Below are 22,595 nucleotides of genomic sequence, written 5' to 3'. Positions count from 1 at the left end.
GGTCAATCCCATCCCTAGAATCCACAGAGACATAATTGTCTATTTAAACACGTTTTGGCCACCACTCTTTGTCTAGAAACATTTTTAAAAAACTGACTCCCTGATCACTTTCCATTTCAAAAAAGGGAAAAGAAGCAGCCCATAAAATCCTTCTTATCCTTCCAATGACTTAAGAATGATAAGGATGCTTTTGATTACAAAAAGATACCCTGCATGGGATTGGGTGGAGTAATAGCTTGGCAGGTCAGTTGACTTTCATAACAAACAGAAAATGACCTGGAAGTGACACACATTACAAATTATAAAAACAAAAGCAACCCAAATTATTATAGTGTTAGGTCCAGGATCTGATTCCCCAAAACAAAAGTTCTCTGCCCACTGAAGATATCATATTGCATACTCATGTTGCATATTGCATATCATGTTGCATATTCAGGGATCCAACCCTTCCTCTCCATATCACAACATCACATTCAGCAGGTGTTCCCAATTCTCTTGCAATGCAGGAGAAGCCCTGTTTCAAGCTTCAAAACGTGGCTTCAACTCATAAAAAAATCAATAATTGCTATCAAACATACTATCAAAGCACACTCAGAGGAGGCTGACAACTATCTCTTAATCTAGTGCTACTTACGGGGCTTTGTTGTTGTGAAGCTTGTGGGAATGCTGGCTGGTCCAGTCCCTGCTCGGTTGTAAGCTCTGACTGCCACATGGTACTTTGTGTTTGGGTGGAGGTCTGTCACATGTGCCGAGCTGACAAGGCCTGCTGTCCTCACTCTGTCAGCGGCCTCTTCTTTGTCACCATGCTTCCAGTATCGGATCTGAAGACAACAATGAAAAAGGACCTGAATTTGTCAGGTACTGAAGTGCAGTAAGACCCTAATAATTGCAGAACTCAGGCCTGCAGTTTCACTTACTCATGTCTAGGAAAAAAAATTGAATTTGCTCCAATGCTGGATTGGGAAGTCAGGTAATTTAGTGGCATTCAATTGTATGCTGGGATGGGAAGTCAGGTAATTTAGTGGCTTTCAGTTGTATCTAAGGTTTCAGGAAACCATGGTCCATTCAGAAACATGGTATCCCCAGTGTGTACAGGACTCTTACTATATGTTTATTAAGTCAGTGTTAGATTATTTCCTAGGAACAACCTCTACTGACAGTTTCACAATAGGGACTTCCTTGAATCAGCTTCGCAAGTTGATATGATTTTATCCAGACTAAACCTTCTTTCTGAGTCAGAGAGTTGGAGTTCTGAACGTGAACGTCCAGTATTTCCTCCACTTACCTCATATCCCAGGAGAACTCCATTCATATCATGGTCTTCCACAGGATTCCAAGATATATCCATTTCTGTAGCCATAACAATATTTACTGTAATGTTGGAGGGAGCAACTCTTGGTTCTGTCGAAGTAAAATAACAGCAATTTACTATGTAGTGTGTGTTTTCTCTCTCTCTCTCTCTCTCTCTCTCTCTCTCTCTCTGTGGAGGACAACCTGCAATTGTAAGCAACTTCTTTCCAGTTTTGAAATATCTAGGCAAAAATCAAGAGCAAGACATAGAGGACAATGCAACACATTGACTTAATTTTGGTATCATTCAAAAACTAAAATAATTAAATTTAAGTACACTTAAGCAATATTTTATATAACATGGTTCTAACTTACCTTCTTCTGCAGAGTGTACAATGGATACCAGGCTTTCAGGTCCTTCTCCCTTCTTGTTGAAGGCCTTGATCTTCACTTCAAATGGCGTATAAGGTGCTATGCTCTCATTGCGATACACATAATGCAGTGATTCTGCCCCTAGCACGGTTGCAGTTTTCCAGACCTGAGTGCCTTCCTTTCGGAAAGTAAGCTTATATCCAAAGCCATCTCCATTTTGGTACTCCCGTTGTATTGGCTGAGATATAAGTCAAGACCAGAATGAAGAGAAGTGGTTCAAATTCCATCAAACAAAACCAAAAAAGTCAGTAACATCAGCCTGGGTTTAAGATTTTATATTAATACCATACATATGCTATGCACTTATATCTTACAGCAGGCCAGGCCAGAAGAGCTAGACTAAAATCTGTGTTCAATAGATGTCACAATAATATTCACACAGAATATCGAGAGTCATTTTGAGACTTAATAATAAAAACATTCAATGTTCATACATACAGTTCATGGAACTTTCTTATTGCCATGTTATCCAAGTTAATACAACAGCAAGCATAGACCTGCCTTACTCATCATAATCAACATGAAGCTACTGCTTAAAAACAGTTTGTCAGTGGCAAGCAAACCTATACATTCTGAAAATTTTAGAACTCATTTGTGGAGCCCAAACACCATGTTTCTGAATTCCCACATCTGGCACCAGGTTTAGGATTGTGACAGAAGAGGACACAGCAGATATTCCAGTCAATTGGTAAGAGATTTATTGCATTTTTCTCAATTAGGACTGTAACAGAAGAGGACATAGCAGATATTCCAGTGCATCAGTCAGACATATATTGCATTTTTCTTAAAGCCATTACACATCCAATGGAAGAAAGCCTGTAGCTACATACACACAAAAAAGTCAAATTAACTAGTCTCCAGAAGTTCACCTCATGATGGCTCTTGGAAGCTTCTATCCTTTTAAACAAACTGCAGGGCCTCTGAACTATTTTAAAGGTATTGGGTTTGTTATTCTAAATAAGCTTTCTAACAAAACTGGAGTTGATTTTGGAGCTCAGTACAGGTGATTCCAGTTTGCCTAGTCTTCTTCTAGCTCTTCACTGGAACATTGGGATATTTATTGTATGTGTTTATACATACTATTTCTACATTCTTTTGTGCATAGGGAAAATATCTGATCAGGGCATTTGATTACCATTAATATAGCTTCAACGACCTATATTAACTCAAATATGTCTTTATTGCCATATTGGAATGGAAGAGGCATCATTCTTCTTTCTCACATGACTGTTTTGCTTATTTGCTTGTTCCTAGGAGAAACACATTTGTCCTGCTGTTATTAACCATTTCACTATAATCAGCATACCGTCCAATTGATGATCAGTTCTCCAGGTGCTCCTCCTCCCCCATTGAGCCCAGATGGTGCAACGGTTGGAGCTGTTGTTTTTCCAAGTGAGAAGGACAAAATGTATGTTAATTCAGAAAGCCAAGCAAAACTGAAACAATAGCACTAAAGAAAAGAACAGCAGTTATGTCCTGAGGAAGGCTAAAAAGTTGCTTATTAATACATATATTCAGATAGATCTTCTGATCTTTTGATTTTTAAATATAATTATAAACCAGAACATTCTGTCCATGACATAAACACCATAATTATATAGCCAAGATTGTGTCTCCAAGCCCAATCCCAACCATCTTCATTATCAGGCAGCAGTCATTGCAATTGACATGGGTCTGTTTGCCTATAGATCAGGAAACAGCTGGTTGATGTTTTCACCCCAATTCCCATGAGCAACCTCTAGTATGTCAGCCAGAAGCAGGGTCCCTGTTACAATTAGCTATTGCACTGAAGATTACTCACAAGACGGGAAGTGGAAATATCAGTTAGCTCCTTCCTGATAAAGAGGGGAACAGACAACTGTGGCTCATGATGGCTGCTGTCTGGTAATTGAGGACTGAGGGACTTTCACATGGTTCTAACTTACCTTCTTCTGCAGAAGAATAAACAATAAAATAAATAAAAATAAAAAATAAATTTCACGGTCTCCATATATTCCCTAAATTAGTCACAAATGTGTATGATGCACATTAATTAACTACCTGAATCTCAGTCAACAATTTTTAAATATTTCTGGGAGTTTTAAGGGAATCTAAGAAAAAATGCAATAAAAAGAATGTCAGAATAAACACTTTAGGATATTTACAGAACGTTCTCATGACTAGGTGAAGGCTATGTAAAGTTTATGCTAATCAGTAATTGATGCTGGACTCTAGTGGAATCAGATAAAGAATATCTGGAGGATGTTCTTTAATTCAGATAATTCTGGCAACATTGTCCAGTTGATCCCTGGCATTTTTCCTCTTTAATTAAAGAGATGTACTCACCAGCTTCTTTGGTGCGAATTTTGGCAGATGGCATGCTGGGCTCTCCAATACCAAGGATGTTGCTGGCCAGGACCCGAAATTCATAATCCATCCATGGGATGAGATTGCCTACTTGGGCTGTCTCTGAATTCCCTTCAATATTTGCAGGATCTATAACCCAAAAGAACAAGAATAGAACAAATAGAGCAAGCAGCAGTAAAAGGAGAGAAGTGAAGTTTAATACTGGAGCATGTGGAGTCTGGCCCACTGCCCTCAAGACACTTACTGGTGCGTGCTTGCTTCCACTGGGAGAAGATAGGTGTGCGGACCTGGATGACATATTTGGCTATTGGACTGTGGTTATCAAAGCCCCGACTCCAGCTTAGTTGCACTGTTGTGTCCTTGATGTCTGTGACTACCAGTCCCCCAGGAGGCCCGGGTGGTCCTACCAAACCAAAAGAGCAACATCGGAAATAACAACACAATCTGACTTTATGACTTGAATTCTGTTGCTTAAATCTGAGCTATGTGATAGTCTACAAGATTACACACACACACACACACACACATCTTCCCCTGTATTACAGGACTCCAGGGAAGTATAGAGGTTACAGTAAATTTAAGCAGTTTAAAAAGATTTGCAAATAAAAATTCTAGAAACCAAGTCCTATGAGAAGTGGTTTAGGGACCTGGGTATGTTTAGCCTGGAGAAGAGATTAAGAAGGGACACAATAGCCATGTTTAAATATTTGAAAGGATGTAATTACTGAGGAGGGGGCAGACTTGTTTTTTTCCTGTTCCAGAAACTAGGACATGAAGCAACAAATTCAAACTGGAAGAGAAGAGATTCCACCTAAATATTAGGAAGAAATCCCTGATGGTAAGAGCTGTTTGACAGTGGAAAATGCAGCCTCTGAGTGTCGTAAAGTTGTTTTCTTTGGAAGGGTGTATTGCTCTGTGTATCTACATATACACAGCTTTTCAATTTATTTTATGGAATACAGCAGGGGTGGAAATACTATGGAGCATTGGCACATCCTTGGCTGATCCAACCCTTATTTTACCTTTTTGGCTGAATAAACAAAACAAACTGAGAAACATTGTTATTAGTAACAATCCTCCGTCTAATCAAGATGCAGTCAACAGATCTGTAATTTTTTTTTATAAAATAAAATTGGAAGAGCGCTTGTGAATCCTTCTGGTTTCATTTTGTTTCTTTTGTAAAAAAAACAAACAAAAGAAAACACCCAAACAAAGCTGGGAATATGGTGTGGCTGCTGGGGCTTCCTGATGTTGGAAAATTGCCCCTTGGAGCACAGGAGCTTGCCTCTATCTGTTTTTAGGAGTTGGACTTGAACTGGGGCATTATAGGAATAGAAGGGCTGCTTCCATCCATGGAAGGCCCCAACATCTAGTGGAGGCTCCAATAAGAAGGCAGGGATATGATCTTTCTCTGTGCTCCTTTTGTTTGCATCATCGCTCAGGCTGCTCCTTGAGTTAGCTTTTCATGGAGCCTCAAGAGGAAGGATGAATCATGAAGATACTTTCAGCATGAGGACTGCTAAGTACTATTCTGGATCCAACTCATCACACGTATACTCTCTTTTAAGATAAATTGTAAAATAGATCACAATATAATAATATAACAATAAAAACACAATGAAATATCCAAGGCAAACATACACAAAAGTCAAACAAACACAAGAAGGAAGGAAGGAAGGAAGGAAGGAAGGAAGGAAGGAAGGAAGGAAGGAAGGAAGGAAGGAAAAGAAAAGAAAGAAAGAAAGAAAGAAAGAATTTACCTCTTACAACTAGGGTGGCTGATTCAGAAGCACTGTCCACCACAGTCTGGGCTGTGCAAGTATATCGACCAGCATGTTTCAACTGAGCATTCAAAACCATAAGGTCTCCAATATTTTCTTTCTAGAAAAGGGAAGCAAGAACTAAAGTCAGAATCAAGCTGACTCACAATCTACATGTTTAAAAGATGAGGCATGTCATGGAAATCACAGTTGTATATGCATTAACTTGAAAGATATTAGAGAACAAGAGCTAGACACAGAAGAGTGCTGGGTTCTCCACACACCATGATCACTTCTAAGAGATTATAGGGAATTTGAAATACTCACTGTACTAGCTCTCTTGTAGTGGCCTTCAGACTTGCTAATGTCAATGAGTAAGTCATCCAGACACCAAGTAAATGTAAGATCCATTGTTGGGTCATGAGAGGCATGGCACTTCAAGGTAATGTTCTCACCTACGTTAATGTCAGCACTGGATGGTGCAAGAGTGATTTTAGTGGCATCTGCAAAATAGAGGTGGGATAATTCTTAGGGGTTGTTTATGGTTACCGCATGCCATTAACAAAACACCTTCACGGTATCTATGCTCTTGTTTGGATATAGACATATATTATCTGCTCATTCCATATTAAAATCACCTTTGAGATTGGATAGAGAAGATTTTGTTTCTTTTAATTATTTTGCAATGAACAAATGACATGCTCTCTTTTTTGCTGTTGTACTTTCCAGGAGAAAATGTTGGCAAAATTGGTTATTAATTATTCCATTATGTTTGGCCCTAGAAAAAAAGTAAGTATTCCTTACCTCGAACTGACAAGGTTCCTGTGCTGTTTGCTTTGCCCATGAAATTCTCAGCAAAGCAGGTGTACTTCCCCTCATCTGACTTGCTAATGTTCCGAATGATCAAAGTGCCACTTGGAGTAATAGTGATTCTGAAGTGTAGAGAAAAAGCCCACCAGGAAAGAGTCAAAAATAGAACTTTGGTAAGAACAGGGCTCTGGGTAAAACTACTGGACATATAACATTGGATTGCAGACAAATTATGATGTAATTCCTTCATTCCAACCTGAATAAGCCTACAATCAATAGAATTAGCTTGGACTAATTAAAAGGATTCACACCTATATAAAACAAGTTAGGCAAACTTGTCAAAGACAACCTGTCATAGAATATTGCCCTTAATCTACGAGCAGACAGTCCTCCAATTTATGATGATCTGCAGCACTAGCATCACTTCTATGCTTACCACTGGGATTCTTGAGATAAAGCAAGGATGACTGGAGGGTCTCAACTAGATCACTTAATATGTCCTGCAAGATATGATCCCTGGTTCTCTTTCATTCTCATCTGATTTGGTGACTTCACTGAGATAGGCCCTGATGTTGAAAGTACTCAGAAAACATCAGAGTGGGGTCTAGTTTTGGGAGGGTGAGGAACCTGTGGTTCATTGTGTAGATGATTGCATAGGATATCCTGGAACCAGTTTGAGGCCAAGAAGGTAATTACACAAAAGAGCACTGATGTTCATTAAGGGCTTTCTTTCATGCAGTTTTTCAGGGATTTGTTATCTGGACACTGCAAGTTGATTTCTTTGAACTGAATTAAATGGACAGTTAAAATATGGCCTAAAACACCCTTTCCCTCATAATATTAAAACTATCCAGAACTCAGTACAGTAACCAGAGTAAGGAGGAATACCTGCTTTTTACTTAGCTAGAAAAAGAATGAGTGCTCATACCTGGAACCATTACTTAGAAGCTCGGTTCCTTTGGTCCAAATTATGCTAGCCTTTGGGGCAGCTTTTGGTTGACAATGGATGATAATTTCTCCACCTCGAGCTGCTGGTATCAGTCGCCTCACGGGGTTTAACCGAAAATCAGGAGCAAAGGCTAAAAAGAAAAAAATTATGAGTCATGGGAAATGGTAAAGTTGCCTGATTCTAAAAGTGATTCAAAATATAGGATTTTAAATCTGACTCAGATGTATGATTTATTCAAAAAATAATAATTGGTTAAATATTTGCTTGTTTACCTGAACAGTTCTGGGTATTTAAATTATTATGGTATTTGTTCATTCCTGACTAGGTAGAAGAGAACCTAAATAAAATGATTTTTAAACATGTTTCTTTACTATGAAGTGTCATGGTAAAATTCTTACCTAACTTTATTATTTTACAAAATAAAGAGTTTTTTTAAAAAAAGAATACCTTACTATACATCATTTTGAATAGGTACATCCTATTATTCAGCATTGTAGGACTTAGATCTGAGTGATTATAATCAGGACGGTGTAGCACAAAAATCTCTGATTTCAAAGACAAAGCTTTAGTTCCATATCTGGAGAAATAATCCAGTGTCTAAATTATACATTCCATACATAAATTAATGTATAAATTCAGAACTCACCTTGCACATACAATTCAGCACTTGCATAAATGTTGCCATGTTTATTCTCTCCTACACACTGATACATGCCTGAGTCCTCCATTGTTAACTTGAAAATCCTCAAATCTCCACCATTCACTTCAATGCGATTCTGTGCAAATAAGCGAATGAGGTAGTTAAATGAGAATATAATCCATTACATTTGACAATTAGATATTCAGAACTAATGTCACTGCTGTGTTCTTGAACATATTCTGCCTGTTGGTCACGTTCTGTCTCTGCTGAGTCATTCTGTGAGTTGTTTTTTTTAATGTCAGGAGCGACTTGAGAAAATGCAAATTGCTTCTGGTGTAAGAGAATTGACTGTCTGCAAGGATGTTGCCCAGGGGATACCCGGATGTTTTGATGTTTTACTATCCTTGTGGGAAGCTTCTCTCATGTCCCCACATGGGGAGCTGGAGCTGACAGAAGGAGCTCATCTGTGCTCTCCCTGGATCTGAACCGCAGACCTGTTGGTCTTCTGTCCTGCCGGCGCAAGGGTTTAACCCATTGCTCCACCAGGGGCTCCTATTCTGTGAGTGACTTTGTGTGTATACACAATACAACGACTGAAGTAGTGGTGACCTCCAAGGATAACTGCTCACTTAGGAAATTAATGGTGATGGTATTTTATCCCAAAACAGATTATTTTTACTAAGAAAACAGCATGAAGAAAATGAATATGTTAAGAACAATGTGTTCGATGTAGTGTATACTACTCCATACATGTTTGCACACAAATATCTCATACGGCACACCTACACTGTACACCGAGCAGAATTTGACACAACTTTAATTGCCACCACAGAGAGGAATGTGTTTTTCAGGTAGCTCCAATGAAGCTAGCCACACTTTCATCTCTATTTTACCATATGATGGAGGAAAGGGCAGAGGGGCAATGCGCATTGCCACCCTCTCTCATATATTATGGGGACAGGGCATCAATGTGCCTTGTCCCATCCCCATCTTATACTGGGTGAAGGAGGGAGGGTGTGGGACACCATGAGCGGCACACCTTCCCTTTTGGTAGCAAATGACGGTGTAACGACCCAGCCCCAGGAGCTGTGTGAAGCGGTCTTAAACTCAATGAGATTTACTTCTGAGTCATGTAAAGATCTGTGAGAAAATAAGGAAGAAAAATAAGGAGAAACTTATGAATAGGTATGCCATAGCAAAAAAAACCTCTTTTAAGTGGGTGTATTGATCCCAGTTTCATTATGTTTTTGTTCTCTTCTTATAATTTTGTTTGCAATTTTCTCAAAAGACAATGAATTTCACACAAGGCACTGTTTCTTTTAAAATTGTATTTCTTTTGTCTGAAGGTCAACCATGATTGCTTTACTCAAAAACTATTCTTTCTGTCTCTTTCCTCTTGAAATAGCAATTCTATGGAGAGATTCAGAGAACCATATCTTGATTTATGAAATCAAGAAAGCATAGGAAGAAGGTTTGTAGGTGTGTGTGCAGCTCCTACATATGAGCCAGAAAAACAACCCAGCAGATCTTCAATTAAGTATTAGTTGTTGTTTGCCTTCAAGTCATTTCCAGCTCATGGTGATCCCAAGACAAACTTATCATAGAGGGTTTTTTTTGGCAAGATTTCTTCAGAGGCGATTTTCTAATCAACCGTAGCTTCCTGTTTAATCTTAACTGGGAATTGCTTCTGAACTAGTGGGAAGACAATATTAAGCTACTTTATCTAAAGTGGTTTAATATCCTGCTTTGTTCCGAATCCTATTAATTTTGCATATTTGATGAAGCAGGCAACAGTTATAGTGAGCAAAAAGCTTCCTGGTTTGATTCAAACAGGAGGAGAAGAGAAAGCCTTTCTGAGTAACCTGCAGATTGTCCATAAGCTACGATTGTGCAAACAAGCTCTCTGACTATAGGCTCAGCATCCCTTATCGGAAATGCTTGGAGGACAACAAGAAGTGTTTTGGAGTCCACTCCCCCCCCCCCCCAGTTTTAAAATACCTGTATTTGTGCATATTTATATAATGAAATATCTTGGAAATGGGGCTTAGGTCTAAACACAACATTCAAACACATCTTATGTACATAGCCTAAAGCAGGGCTGTCCAAACTTTCAGCTTCCCTGAGTGACATAGGATGAAGAAAAGGAATTGTTTGGGGAAACACATAAATATGCTAACACTAATGATAACTGATAAGCACCCCCCAGAAAAAAAAATCCCAACAATCCATGTATAATTTTCTTGATATTTGCCACCACAGATAAGCTTTAAAGGGCCTTGCATAATAATGCTAATTATGCACCACCCTGTTCAAAGGGTCTTTTTAAATAGTTGAGGAAGCCCTCTGGCTGAATTTTTTGCAATTATAATGAGAATTATGGATGACACTTTGTCTACAATATACTCTGATTATTTCATTCTATTCTGTTGACAAAGTTTGCACTTAAAAACCAAAAAATTGAGTTCCCCCCCTCAATTTGTTCATAATGTTTAAGTAAGTTTACAATTTTGTGTCAGGCCATATTCATAGGCATCCTGAGCCACATGTGGACCATGGACTGCTGCTCTAAAGATAATTATATACAATAATTGTAATAACTAAGTGTATGAAATGAAGTTTATGTACACTGACACGTCAAAAATGAAAGATGCCACTATCTTTGCCTTCTATGAGGGTTTTTCTAGGATTTTGGAGTATTTTGGATTTCAAATTTCCAGATAAGTGATGCTCAGTAGGGATTGGACATGCCAAAAGACAAAAACCTCACATGCCCTTTGAAGGATCTAGAAGTACCTCACTGGTTTCCCATTTTTCAATTTTAATTTAAAAGTCTCTAATGTCCTTTTGGGAATGAAAGAAAAAATGCTTTCACACACATACATACACATAGCCGTTTTAGGCTTGGAGGAGGTGAAAAAAGCCTAGAATACTGGCGGAGGCCCTAACAATGTGAGAAAATATACTTCGCTGCCTCCTAATGTCTTTTTACATTAAGACAATTTGGTGTGTATGTGGTAAAGCACGTGCCTACATTGTGCCCATCCCTGTTTCAGAATCTGAAATTTCATTCCTACATTAATGCTCCTAGATAATTACTTGCACTTTTTGTTCTGAAAGATAGATATATGTATAAAGTAAAGGTAAAGGTTTCCACTGACACTGAATCTAGTCATGTCTGACTCTGGGGGGTGGTGCGTATCTCCATTTCTAAGCAGAAAAGCCGGTGTTGTCTGCAGACACCTCAAAGGTCGTGTGGCCAGCATGACTGCATGGAATGGTATTACCTTCCTGTAAAAGCTGTACCTATTGATCTACTCACACTTATATGATTTTGAACTGCTAGATTGGCAGAAGCTGGAGTTAACAGTGGGAGTTCACCCTGCTCCCCGGATTCGAACCACAAACTTTTCAGTCAGCAAGTTCAGCAGCTCAGTGGTTTAAATGCTATACATACATGTATAATAGACTTATATATGTATAGTTACATAATAATAACATTCCTGGATTCAGCCTGTTTAAAATAATTGTTATTACTTTGTGAAGAGCTACCCAACCTAACTAACAATCAAGAAAAATAATGATGAAGGAGAGAAGCAATAGAATAAGGAAAACCACAGAAGTGGCTTGATTATATTACCCCAGTATTTAGCAGGTGAAGCAAAAGGGAAAGTAAAAATATAAATGGCATTTGTCAAGCAATGATAGATGGGGCACCTGTGAAGTTAATGGCTGTCCATTCCGTAGCCATCTTAGAGTAGGCCTGGGCTTCCCAGCTGCAGCACAGCTCCAGTGGAGGTCTGCTCCAATGTCAGCTTCTTTGTCCGAAATGACCTTCAGCCATTCTGGTTGAGCTACAAAGGGGCACAGATATCAATGCAATGCGCCACTCAGAAGCAGGAATGTAGTGTAATACGTAACCCGCCCACAATCAGGACAACGCAAGAATGTACCTGTGTTTTTAAGAAGAATTTACTCAAACTCATATATTCCTTCACATGGATAATGCAAAGCATATAAGATTTTTTTTTTAAAAAAAATTAACTGTGGAAAAACCAAAACTGACAGATTCATCCATCCAGGTCTAAGGCTTTGGGTGCTTAAATCCTAAGGGTATGGATCTAGTTGTCCATGATATCAATCAGGTTTATGATCCTGAATTTGGATTCTCATCTCTCTTTTTTCTGACCCAATCCATCTTTTAACAGCTATATAGGAGACAAATCCAGTAAGGTGGGAATAGCTATCTATTTTGCATTTTGCCAGTACAAATAAGTAAGAGTTCCACTTTGGACAACAAAAAGGCATATGATTTCCTTTCTATTCAGCATTGGAGAACACCGATGTGGGTTAAAAAAATCCTCATATTCTTCCTTTTTTAGCTATAAGACATTTCATTTCTAAAATGTGGATAAAAGAATATCTTGAAAATGGCTACGGGATGATGCTTGATCCAGCTCTCCAGCATGATAGGCATTTTACTCTAAATGCAAGTCTTTGGTTCAATCAGACTTGCCTCATTCCTATATCCAGCTCACTTGTTAACACTTGCTCTTTGGTTTACTGTTTCATCTCTTTCTTTTCACCCTTTATATGCATTGTATCAGAAATAAGAAACAATATTCATTGTTCCAAGTCTCCATTTTTCTTGTGGATCAATTCCCAACACTTGGATGCTCAGTTTTAGGACAATGAGTCCCAAACCTGGGACCTCAGCCTCAAAAGCCTTAGACAGCAGGTCCAACAAAATCTGGGGACCCCAGTTTGAACATCACTTCTCTAACCAAAACAGATATGTGGTTTCCTGGACTTGAGACCTAAGCATTTCAAGGATGGACAAATAATTATCAAAATGGCAAGCTGTGTCTTGCACAGAAACTTGCTTGGCTGCTGTACCTTGAATTATGATGCGACCCCGATAGGTGTCTTTTCCTTGGATGTTCTCAGCCTCGCACTCGTAAGTGCCTTCATCCTCAAAGCCGACTTCTTTAAACTCCAGGAGGGGTTCTGTTGTAATCCACCTGGAAGACTGGCTACCATCCAACTTCCGCCATTTTATTTGCGGGACAGGGCTAGATTACAAAAGAAAATATCTGTGAAAACACAATGCAGTCTTCAAGGGCAACAAAATTACCATTACTTTGAAAAGTTAGGATTGCTAACTGGGTTGTAGGCTGGGGATTCTAGGGGATGCAGTCAAGAAAACCTTTTTATCTAGCCATAGCTAAATATTGAGGATGACTCCTTTTCATCAAACCTCCCCCATTGTGAGCAGCATCTTGCATTATTTAAAATGTCCTAATGCTCCCCTTTGTCTTATTACTTAACTGTCTTATTTCCTACCATCTCTCTCAACCCAGAGTTTAATTAACAAATAATTAATTGACTCACTAAAGGTCAAGTTATGTCTGTAAATTGCTTGCTTTGACTAAATGATATCCATTCTCCATTCCCAATCTGGGACTTTGGGATGTATTTTAAATTACTAATTATTTCGTATAATCTCCAAACACATTCAGAATCATTCTTATTTATTATTTTACCATGCCAGGTAAAAATGCCCAGCATTAAAACGAGTCTTGAATAAATCAAGCCATGGTGAACCCAAAGTCACATCTGCTGATATTTATTATCCAATAATCAAAGGTATTCATAATACTGAAAAAAAAAACATATCCAGATTATTAAGTTTTTAGCTCACGTAACAGGCAAATGCAGCACAGTTTGCTAACTCAAATCAACTCCTCTGTAATGGAATGGATGATAAGTGGGTCATCATCAAAGATTTATTCATTATTTATTTATTTACTTTATTTTTATCCCTTCTTCATACTGATATAGGGATTCAATGCGGCTAAAAATAAATATATCTGAAATCACATGAGCTAAATGTTTGCAGTTTGATAATTAGCTGCATGGTAAATATTCTCTATTATTTTAAATGGTGGCTCTTTCATTACTTCCAACTGTATAATCTTAGCTTTTGGAAGCAAAGACTTTCAAACCAAGTTTGTGCTTTTGCTGGTCTGCAACATTTCTACTTTTCTCCTTTTGCCAGTAGGGCAATTAATAGAACTACTTACTTCCCAAAGGCAAAACACTCCAAAGCAACCAACTGCCCGGCCAGAGCGAAAGTGTCGGAGGGAAACTTGGCTTTAATGGTTGGGGCATATGGTCTAGAATCTGTGGAAAGGAAATGCAAAGAGGTTAAGAGCATTGAAACCCTCCAAGGAAGACACTAGATATTCATATTCATGCAATGCTTTAATATAAAGTACATCTCAATCTTTAAATATGCAAATCCGGAGTTTATTTCTATCTTTATATATAAAACAATCCTCTTAGGTTTGTCAGCTGTGTTACAATTTGACACAAAGTTACATGAATGTCTATCTGGATGAGGAAGAACAAGCTGAAGATCAATCCTGACAAGACAGAGGTCCTCCTGGTCGATCGCAAACCGGATCAGGGTACAGGGTGGCAACCTGTGTTGAACGGGGTTACACTCCCCTTGAAGCCACAGGTCCGCAGTTTGGGAGTCCTCTTGGACTCATCGCTCACGCTTGAGGCTCAGGCGTCGGCGGTGTCCGGGAGGGCTTTTGCACAACTGAGACTTGTGCGCCAGCTGCGACCGTACCTCGCGAAGGCTGATCTGGCCGGGGTGGTCCATGCCTTGGTCACCTCTAGATTGGACTTCTGCAATGCGCTCTACATAGGGCTGCCCTTGAAAACGGCTCGGAAATTCCAACTGGTCCAATGGGCAGCAGCCAGGATGTTAACCGGGGCTCATTACAGAGAGAGGTCAACCCTCCTATTCAAGGAGCTCCACTGGCTGCTGTTTATCTTCCGAGCCCAATTCAAGGTGCAGGTGCTTACCTACAAAGCCCTGAACGGTTTGGGACCACCCTACCTACGTGACCGCATCCCCGTCTATGAACCCACATGCTCACTCTGGTCATCTGGAGAGGCCCTGCTCGTGATCCCGCCCACGTCACAGGCGCGCTTGGTGGGAACCCGAGACAGGGCTTTTTCTGTGGTGCCCCCCCGACTCTGGAACGCCCTCCCATAAGACCTTGGACAGGCCCCTTCGCTGGCAGTCTTCAGAAAGAACTTGAAGACCTGGCTGTTCCGATGTGCCTTTTCAGATTAGGAACCTCCAATACCAAGTCCTAGAAGCACTTTATAGAACTAAGATCACTGCACACCGCACTTACTTTATAATCCTACATACCTCCTGCCACATCAGCACTTTTAATCTTGTACCCATTTTCTGGCCTGGCCCAGTTTTATATTGTCTTGATGTTTTGATGTATTGTTATTGCTGTTGTTTATTTCTGCTTAACTGTTTTAATTTGCACTAGGTATTGTACTGTTGTATTGTGTTTTGAGGCCTTGGCCTAAGTAAGCCGCATTGAGTCCTGCGGGAGATGCTAGCGGGGTACAAATAAAGTAATAATAATAATAATAATAATAATAATAATAATAATACTAATAATGATGATGATGATGATGAATGGTCTGATGTGATCTAAGGTTGGAGCCTATGTTCTCTTTGTAGGAAAGTTTAATGACAGGACATTTGGTTGATTAGCATCCCTCCTAAGGAGATTCTGGTTCATATGAAGAGTCATCTCCTCCACTATCAGGATCTCCTTATAGATGGGGCACAATTACCTTTCTTTCCAATCCCACTCCTTTTCAAGTCTTGTCAACCTCCTCACTTCTGATCCCATAAAAGTGTATAAGTCAATTCAAGGATGGCTGGCTGTAACCTGCAGGAGTGCAATTTCCAAAGGATTTCCTGAACTACAGATCCTTTCTAAAGGATGTACTTCAGCCTCAAACCTTTTTTGCCAGGTCTATAGCTACAAAAAAGGGTATAAAGGCATTCCCTCTCATAAAATTTACCTGCACTTCCTACATTCCTAGCATTGCTAAGAGTGGCACATTGAAAAATATTCACACCTAGAACTCTTACAATTCCCTTGTCAATTTTGCCTAATTCTTTTTTCTTGGCTGTCTAAACTGTATTTCTAAATACTCGACTGAAGTTTTACATTACTGCAATGCTAGAAATTTGGAGACTGAAGGAGAATTTCATTGGGTCACAAAATTCATATTGGTTGTACGCGTTCCTTTTGCCTCCTTTGTAACAGCAGTGTCTTGGCCCTGAACACTTACTCGACTTCAATAAACCTTGAATTTGAAGTTTTCATCCATAAAGACCTTGCTACACTGCCATATAAAATCCAGATTATCTACTTTCAACTGGATTATATGGCGGTCTAGACTCATATAATCCAGTTTAAAGCAGATAATGTGGATTATCTGCTCTGATAACTTGAATTATATGACAGTGTAATAGGGGACTAAGTCTATTGCCAAACTGAACTGTATCCACAGCTGAACTGAACCTGTTATCTCCCCCAGACATTTCTCATTCCTGTCTGAACTGCAATGGCTATCTCTTCCTGGAATCAGCAGTCCCTTCACATTATAAGTGAAGTTAGTATGAGTCCCTTTTAACTGCCATGGCAACATTCTATGAAATACTGGGTTTGTAGTTTAGGGAGGAGCATTCCTTGTCTAAGAAAACCTTATTAAATGAATGCAGCTTCTATAAGGTAACAGGGAACCTGAGGGCATGCACATGAACATGCACATTTTGAATTCTCAGCCATAAAAGCTATATTGCCTGACCAAGTCACAAACCCAGGATTTGTTTGATTGATGGATGAGGGCCACATAAGTGCAAATGTAATGCAAGTTACAGAAAATATGATGCTACGTCCCCTGTTCCCCACAACTTTTTTTTTTTTTACAGCTGGGTAACATTGAAAGGTTAGGTTTTGACCTAAAACAATTGCATGGGGCATAGCCTAAGCATTCTAAAATGCTGCCTGGTAAATGTCAGACTACAAAAGAGTCAAAACAATGGGTCCATTTAATTTTATTTGGTTGTATGCCTTGCTCACATATAAAGCAGAGGATGGAGGCTAGATAGTCCTCCTTCCCTCCCAATGAAACTAAACAGGTGGGCAAGAGGAGGGAAGCCATATTCTCCTCTAACTCCAGGCCATGCTATGATCCACTGCTTCAAGCAATCTTATCCTTTCTTCAGCATGGCTCATTCACTGTAACACAGATGGATTGGGATAGAAGATTCAAACCATAGCAAGAAAAGACAGAAAAGGGAAGATTGCTTTGCTCACAGCATCCATGTGCTGGATCAAATGATGTAAAAAAGAACCCTAGGGTTTTCCACCGTTGCTTTATATTTGAATGGGACAAAACACAACATCTTCTTCCTGTGCATCACAGAAATTCCGCAGAGGCCCTTGACCTTCTGTGAAGGACATTCAAGGACCTGGAAAGACTGCCATGGGAAAGAAAGGAAATCTTCTTGGTCCAATTGCATGTTTCTAATTCTGGATCAAAGCCACCATTTGGTATCTGTAACATTCTTCTTTTCCATCCTTTTTTGTCCCAATTGTTGGGCCCATTACTCTATTCTATGATACCAGAGATTTATTAGGGCCATTACATCACATGATTAAAACCTTCTTGTTAGGACTGCACAATATGCTTCAACAAGTCTCAGTGAGCTTATGTTTGGCACCTGTTTTACATGATTTCTCCTAGGTGTCTAATGATTAGAATCTCCTGAAATGGGATGAAATTTCTCCCCAGCTCCTTAGAGGGCACTAGAAGGTTAAAAATGAGGAAACAATCATCCAGGGAAATAACAGGCAGCCACAAAATTGTGGTGAGAGTTGCATGTTGCCCATGAGCTACACTTCCCTATTCCTGAATTAGGACAGTGTGTGTTCTACTGATTTGTTTTCCTTATGTACTGACCTTCTCTGACAAGGCTGAGCTGAGAAGATGTGCTAAAAACGCTCTTTTTAAAAGAGTCAATGTGGCCAGTGGCAAAACAGGAGTAGTTGCCAAGGTCAGAGGCCTCTGTTTTAGCAATGTAAAGGTTTCCTGTTGTCTGTGAGATGAAGCGTCTTCTGTCTGTTGAGACGAAGTTGGGGAAGTCATTCACAAACCAGCGGTATTCAATACCTGTATAAAAATTAACAGTGTGAAACACTGACAATTCACTGTCATAGTGACACTAGATGTTTAACCCTAGCAGGTTATTTCCAAGGCTGGAAAACAGCAATGTCTAGCTGCTGCCCATTAATTCAGCACTTATAGCTGCATATACTTTACTGTCCCAAGAGGGTCTAAATTTCCTAAAGTCAACAGATCCTGTCTGATCTTGGAAGCTAATCAGGGTCAACCCTGGTTAATACTTGGGTGGAGGGACTGTCAATGAATACCAAGTGGTGTAGGATATATTTCAAGAGAACAAATTGGCAAAACTATCTCCAAGTATTCCTAGCCTTAAAAAACCCATTTAAATTAATAACATCACCAAAAGTTAACAGGGAACTTGAAAACACATATACACATTCTCCACTGCCTTATGATCAGAGTCAAAAATAATATCTGTTGTTCTTCTATGAGGAAAGCTCCCACAACATTCCTTTGTAGTGAGTGCCAGTTCTCTCAAATTACTAAATGAATCTGGCTACTAGCTCTTTGCTGTGATATGTTGTATGTTATCTCTAGCTACAACTGTTGTTATGTGCCTTCAAATCTTTTCCAATTTATGGCAAACCTGTCACTGGGTTTTCTGGGGAAGAGAGTGTGTGACTCCCCAAGGGTTTCCACAGCCAAGTAGGGAACCGAACTCTGGTTTTCAAAGTCACAAGCCACTTAAGCCACTCAGTGGTTCTCAACCTGTGGATCCCCAGCTGTTTTGGCCTACAACTCCCAGAAATCCCAGCCAGTTAGGATTTCTGGGAGTTGAAGGCCAAAACATCTGGGGACCCACAGGTTGAGAACAACTGGCATAACATTATAATCCCTCCGTGGCTTTCAACCAGAGGCTCTCAGACTTTTCCTCAACATAAATCTTTCCTTTTTTCACCCCCATTTCAGTTCTGCTCCCCTGCATTCAGTGCTGTCACCTAATATTTATGAACCTACTTGATTATCAAAACTAGTATGTTGGAAATTAGAGGTGCACTTACATTATGTCACAGAAATATTCAAAACCACATTTGCCTAGTTAAAGAACATGAATAAGTGCAATTACTCTGGGTACTTAATACTTCTGACAGATAAAATTTTGAACTTATCATTAGAACCCATTTTCATATTTCATGAAAGAATTCACCGCTTCAGAATTTAGGGCCACAGATCATAGTCACTTTGATATGAACAGGGCAATTTATGCTTTTCAGAATTGTTGTCATTTCAACTGTCAGCACCAAAGAACATGGTAAGTCCTTTTTACATCTGATCTATATCTCCATGGTTATCACTACAATTGTAACAATCAGGTACATATTATTTTTATGCAAAAAAGCAATAAAATGAAAAATAAAATGTTCCCTTATTTTTTCCAATTTATTTTCTTATGAAGAAAAAAATAATTTTGTAATTTTATGGCTAAAGGATATAGTTACAATACAAATCCTATGATGTTATTTCATCAAATTGTGAGAGTGTAAAATGTACTCCATTCTTTCTTTGGAGAAGAACCATCCATTTATCCATTTATCCATTTCTGCCTTATCATGTTCATTTCTGCTATATTAAAAGGCTTACTTAACCATATTCTTGAAGAAAGAGAGTGGTCTTCTTTCCACTATTTTGCAAGGACAATGGATTAGGCAATTAAAAAGTAGTGACTATTATGAGACAGAAACTGCTTTATCCAAATTATTGTAGAAATCCATACAAAAGATCCTATCAACATACATTACTCCAAATATCACTCCCCAAACACTGGCACAGCACTTCCAAGCATCCATGTTTAATGTATGATTGTTTTCTCACCAGGAAAATGTGGCGGTGGACTGCAAGTAAACATCACTCCCCAGCCCTCTGTACCCCTCACTGGATCTCGTTCTTCTGTAGAGAATTCCTGCAAAACTGAACACACACAAAAACGAATGGAGATGATCAGAGATGAACAATGAGAGCCAGAATATCTTAGAAATTAAATTCCTTCCATATGGAGGAAACTATGCTTTTTATTGTTCATAATACCCTCTAACCATATCAAAGGAAAATTATATTGCAAAAATAACAACAGATGGTACCAGGAACAGTTTGTTTTGAATGACGTAGATTTTTACCCACATATTTTTTCAAATGTAGGGTTTGCCAGTTTGGTCTTAACCAGGCCATTAAATAGATTAACACATTTTTTAAAAACCAACAAAAACAGGAAGAAACTACTTGTTTTTATGGGTTTTAAAAATCCCAATGTGAAACCATAAAACACCAGAACATCCAAAAACATTAAATGCCGAGAAAGATAAAATGAATGCAAAGGATTCAAGAGCCATGTGTGGTATGAGACGTGCTAGTTTTCTAAAATTCTAAATCTTTCTAAAGTTTGTAGATATCCATACTACAGGCCATGCAATGAGCAAGCCAGGGATGGGTGGTGAATTTAGGGGCCACTTTTGTCTCCCTAGGTCATTTTGTGCACTACGTCACTTCCAAAAGTGTATTTTTCCACATTTTCTTGCAAATAACAAGAAAATTGTCTCCTATTTTGAAAAAGCTGCAGAAAACGTCATTCTGCAGCTCAGTTTTTCTGAGGGAGGTGAGTGCATTGCATCTCCTGTAGGTATTATGAACCAGCAGTTCATTGTTATAAAATACAAAGGTCTCAAAAAGAAGGACTTTGCGCCCTTGTGTTACCTATTCTTCAACTAAGCAAATTAAAGCTAATTTATGAGAGAAGACAACAGTTAAAGTATTCTGGACCTTCAATATTTAGTTGTTTAAAAGCTTAAGATGATGACATTTAATTTGTCCTGGAAAGCAACTGTAACCAGGTTTCCTCTAAATGAGGAAGGTATAAAACTCACACATTAGTAATGAAATAGCTACCCCTTCACCTGAAATAGCTACTTTTATAGAAAAACTTAAGTTCCTGGACATTCTCAGCAGATTCAAAGAATGATGATCTCAAGACAGTGCAAGCGAACCTCATAGCTTATCAAACTAATGTCTACCTTTAGTATCATCGTTGAGATCATGCAAGATAGTGCTTTCAAAGCACTTAAAAAGGGGGAGAGGTTCTCAAAGAATTGTGGTTAAGACTGGAGCTCTCACTGGACTTAAAAAGAGGATTGCCACTCTTAGTTCATGCTGGTTTTTAGTATTTGTCCACCCCACTCTAAATAAATACCCATCCCAAACTGCTGAATAATCCGGGGCTACCTCGCTGGAGCCCCCAGTGGTGCAAATGAGTTAAATGCTTGTGCCAGCAGGACTGAAGACTGACAGGTCGGAGGTTCGAATCTGAAGAGAGCACAGATTAACTCCCTCTGTCAGCTCCAGCTCCTCATGCAGGGACATGAGAGAAGCCTCCCACAAGGGTGGTAAAACATAAAAACATCCAGGCATCCCCTGGGCAATGTCCTGGCAGATGGCCAATTCTCTCACACCAACTTGCAGTTTCTCAAGTCACTCCTGACATGAAAAAAAACTCGCTGCCTGAGATGACAGTATCCCATCTTAGAGCCATTATCTAGAATGTCTGTACCCCTTGCCCTTTCTTTATTGCAGGGAGGTGATATGGGTCCACTTCCTCAAGCACTGTCCTTCTTGTTTGCTTCTGTTTTCCACAGCCTAAATTCAATACAGAGTTAACCATGCCTAAGCTCCACTCACTTCAATGGACTTAGCAATTCCAGTTTATTAAATGGAATTAATCAGTTATCTCCAGTGGGCTGCCTTTGAGCCAATTTTTAAAAAATAACTTCAGCCCGATCTCTTCTGGTCTTCATCTTCCTCCTGTTATTCCACTGCACTGTTCAATTGCAATCACATATACCATGACTGGTGCTTCATTTTTACCTTGGCAGTTTTAGTTTCTAGCCAGATTGGCTGTATTATGAATGCTTACTTAGGGAGAAGAAGGTATTGCAGAATCTAACACAGACCTTATGTTTCATTGCTCTACCTGCTGTGAATTAACTCTGGAAAGCCTACTCAAGACTAGGCAGGTGACTTACAGCCAAAGCGAACATAAGCTTCTCTGCTGAGTACTGTGCCCACAGAGTTGGATGCCACACATTGGTAGAATCCAGCATCTTTGAGTTTCATTGGGTTGCTTATCACCAGGTTGCCCCCATTCAACCTGTAACGGGAATTTGTCTCGATTTTGATCTCTGTGCCATTCAGCTTCCATCTGCAGAGACAATAGGGGGTGGTCAGGGAGAAACAGAACAGAGTAAGCACAGCTGCGCATGAACATTGGTCTGAATAGAACCATACACTGGCATCTATGATG

At 39.3% G+C, this 22,595-nt stretch overlaps 1 protein-coding gene across 8 annotated transcripts in view; it reads right to left on the bottom strand.

The window, feature by feature from the left end:
* The window catches only part of CNTN2 (contactin 2), a 92,306-nt gene that overhangs the window by 19,752 nt on the left and 49,959 nt on the right, over nucleotides 1-22,595 (bottom strand). For 7 of the 8 annotated variants that reach the window (XM_067468048.1, XM_067468047.1, XM_060772936.2 and 4 more), the window contains 17 exons: nucleotides 22,318-22,493; nucleotides 20,120-20,215; nucleotides 18,083-18,292; nucleotides 14,308-14,407; nucleotides 13,121-13,296; nucleotides 11,942-12,078; nucleotides 8,234-8,363; nucleotides 7,567-7,717; nucleotides 6,633-6,760; nucleotides 6,156-6,331; nucleotides 5,829-5,949; nucleotides 4,313-4,471; nucleotides 4,048-4,197; nucleotides 3,029-3,099; nucleotides 1,666-1,900; nucleotides 1,286-1,401; nucleotides 635-821 (listed from right to left, as the gene is read on the bottom strand). In XM_067468048.1, the coding sequence (XP_067324149.1) occupies nucleotides 635-821; nucleotides 1,286-1,401; nucleotides 1,666-1,900; nucleotides 3,029-3,099; nucleotides 4,048-4,197; nucleotides 4,313-4,471; nucleotides 5,829-5,949; nucleotides 6,156-6,331; nucleotides 6,633-6,760; nucleotides 7,567-7,717; nucleotides 8,234-8,363; nucleotides 11,942-12,078; nucleotides 13,121-13,296; nucleotides 14,308-14,407; nucleotides 18,083-18,292; nucleotides 20,120-20,215; nucleotides 22,318-22,493 (2,519 nt within the window). The remainder of the gene's footprint in view (nucleotides 1-634; nucleotides 822-1,285; nucleotides 1,402-1,665; nucleotides 1,901-3,028; nucleotides 3,100-4,047; nucleotides 4,198-4,312; nucleotides 4,472-5,828; nucleotides 5,950-6,155; nucleotides 6,332-6,632; nucleotides 6,761-7,566; nucleotides 7,718-8,233; nucleotides 8,364-11,941; nucleotides 12,079-13,120; nucleotides 13,297-14,307; nucleotides 14,408-18,082; nucleotides 18,293-20,119; nucleotides 20,216-22,317; nucleotides 22,494-22,595) is intronic. The other variant, XM_060772938.2, reaches the window with a different exon arrangement.

The sequence above is a fragment of the Anolis sagrei genome, chromosome 4, assembly GCF_037176765.1.
Source record: "Anolis sagrei isolate rAnoSag1 chromosome 4, rAnoSag1.mat, whole genome shotgun sequence".
Classification (NCBI taxonomy): domain Eukaryota; kingdom Metazoa; phylum Chordata; class Lepidosauria; order Squamata; family Dactyloidae; genus Anolis; species Anolis sagrei.
The sequence above is the reverse complement of the archived record's forward strand: the minus strand, read 5'-3'. Positions and strand labels throughout refer to the sequence as shown.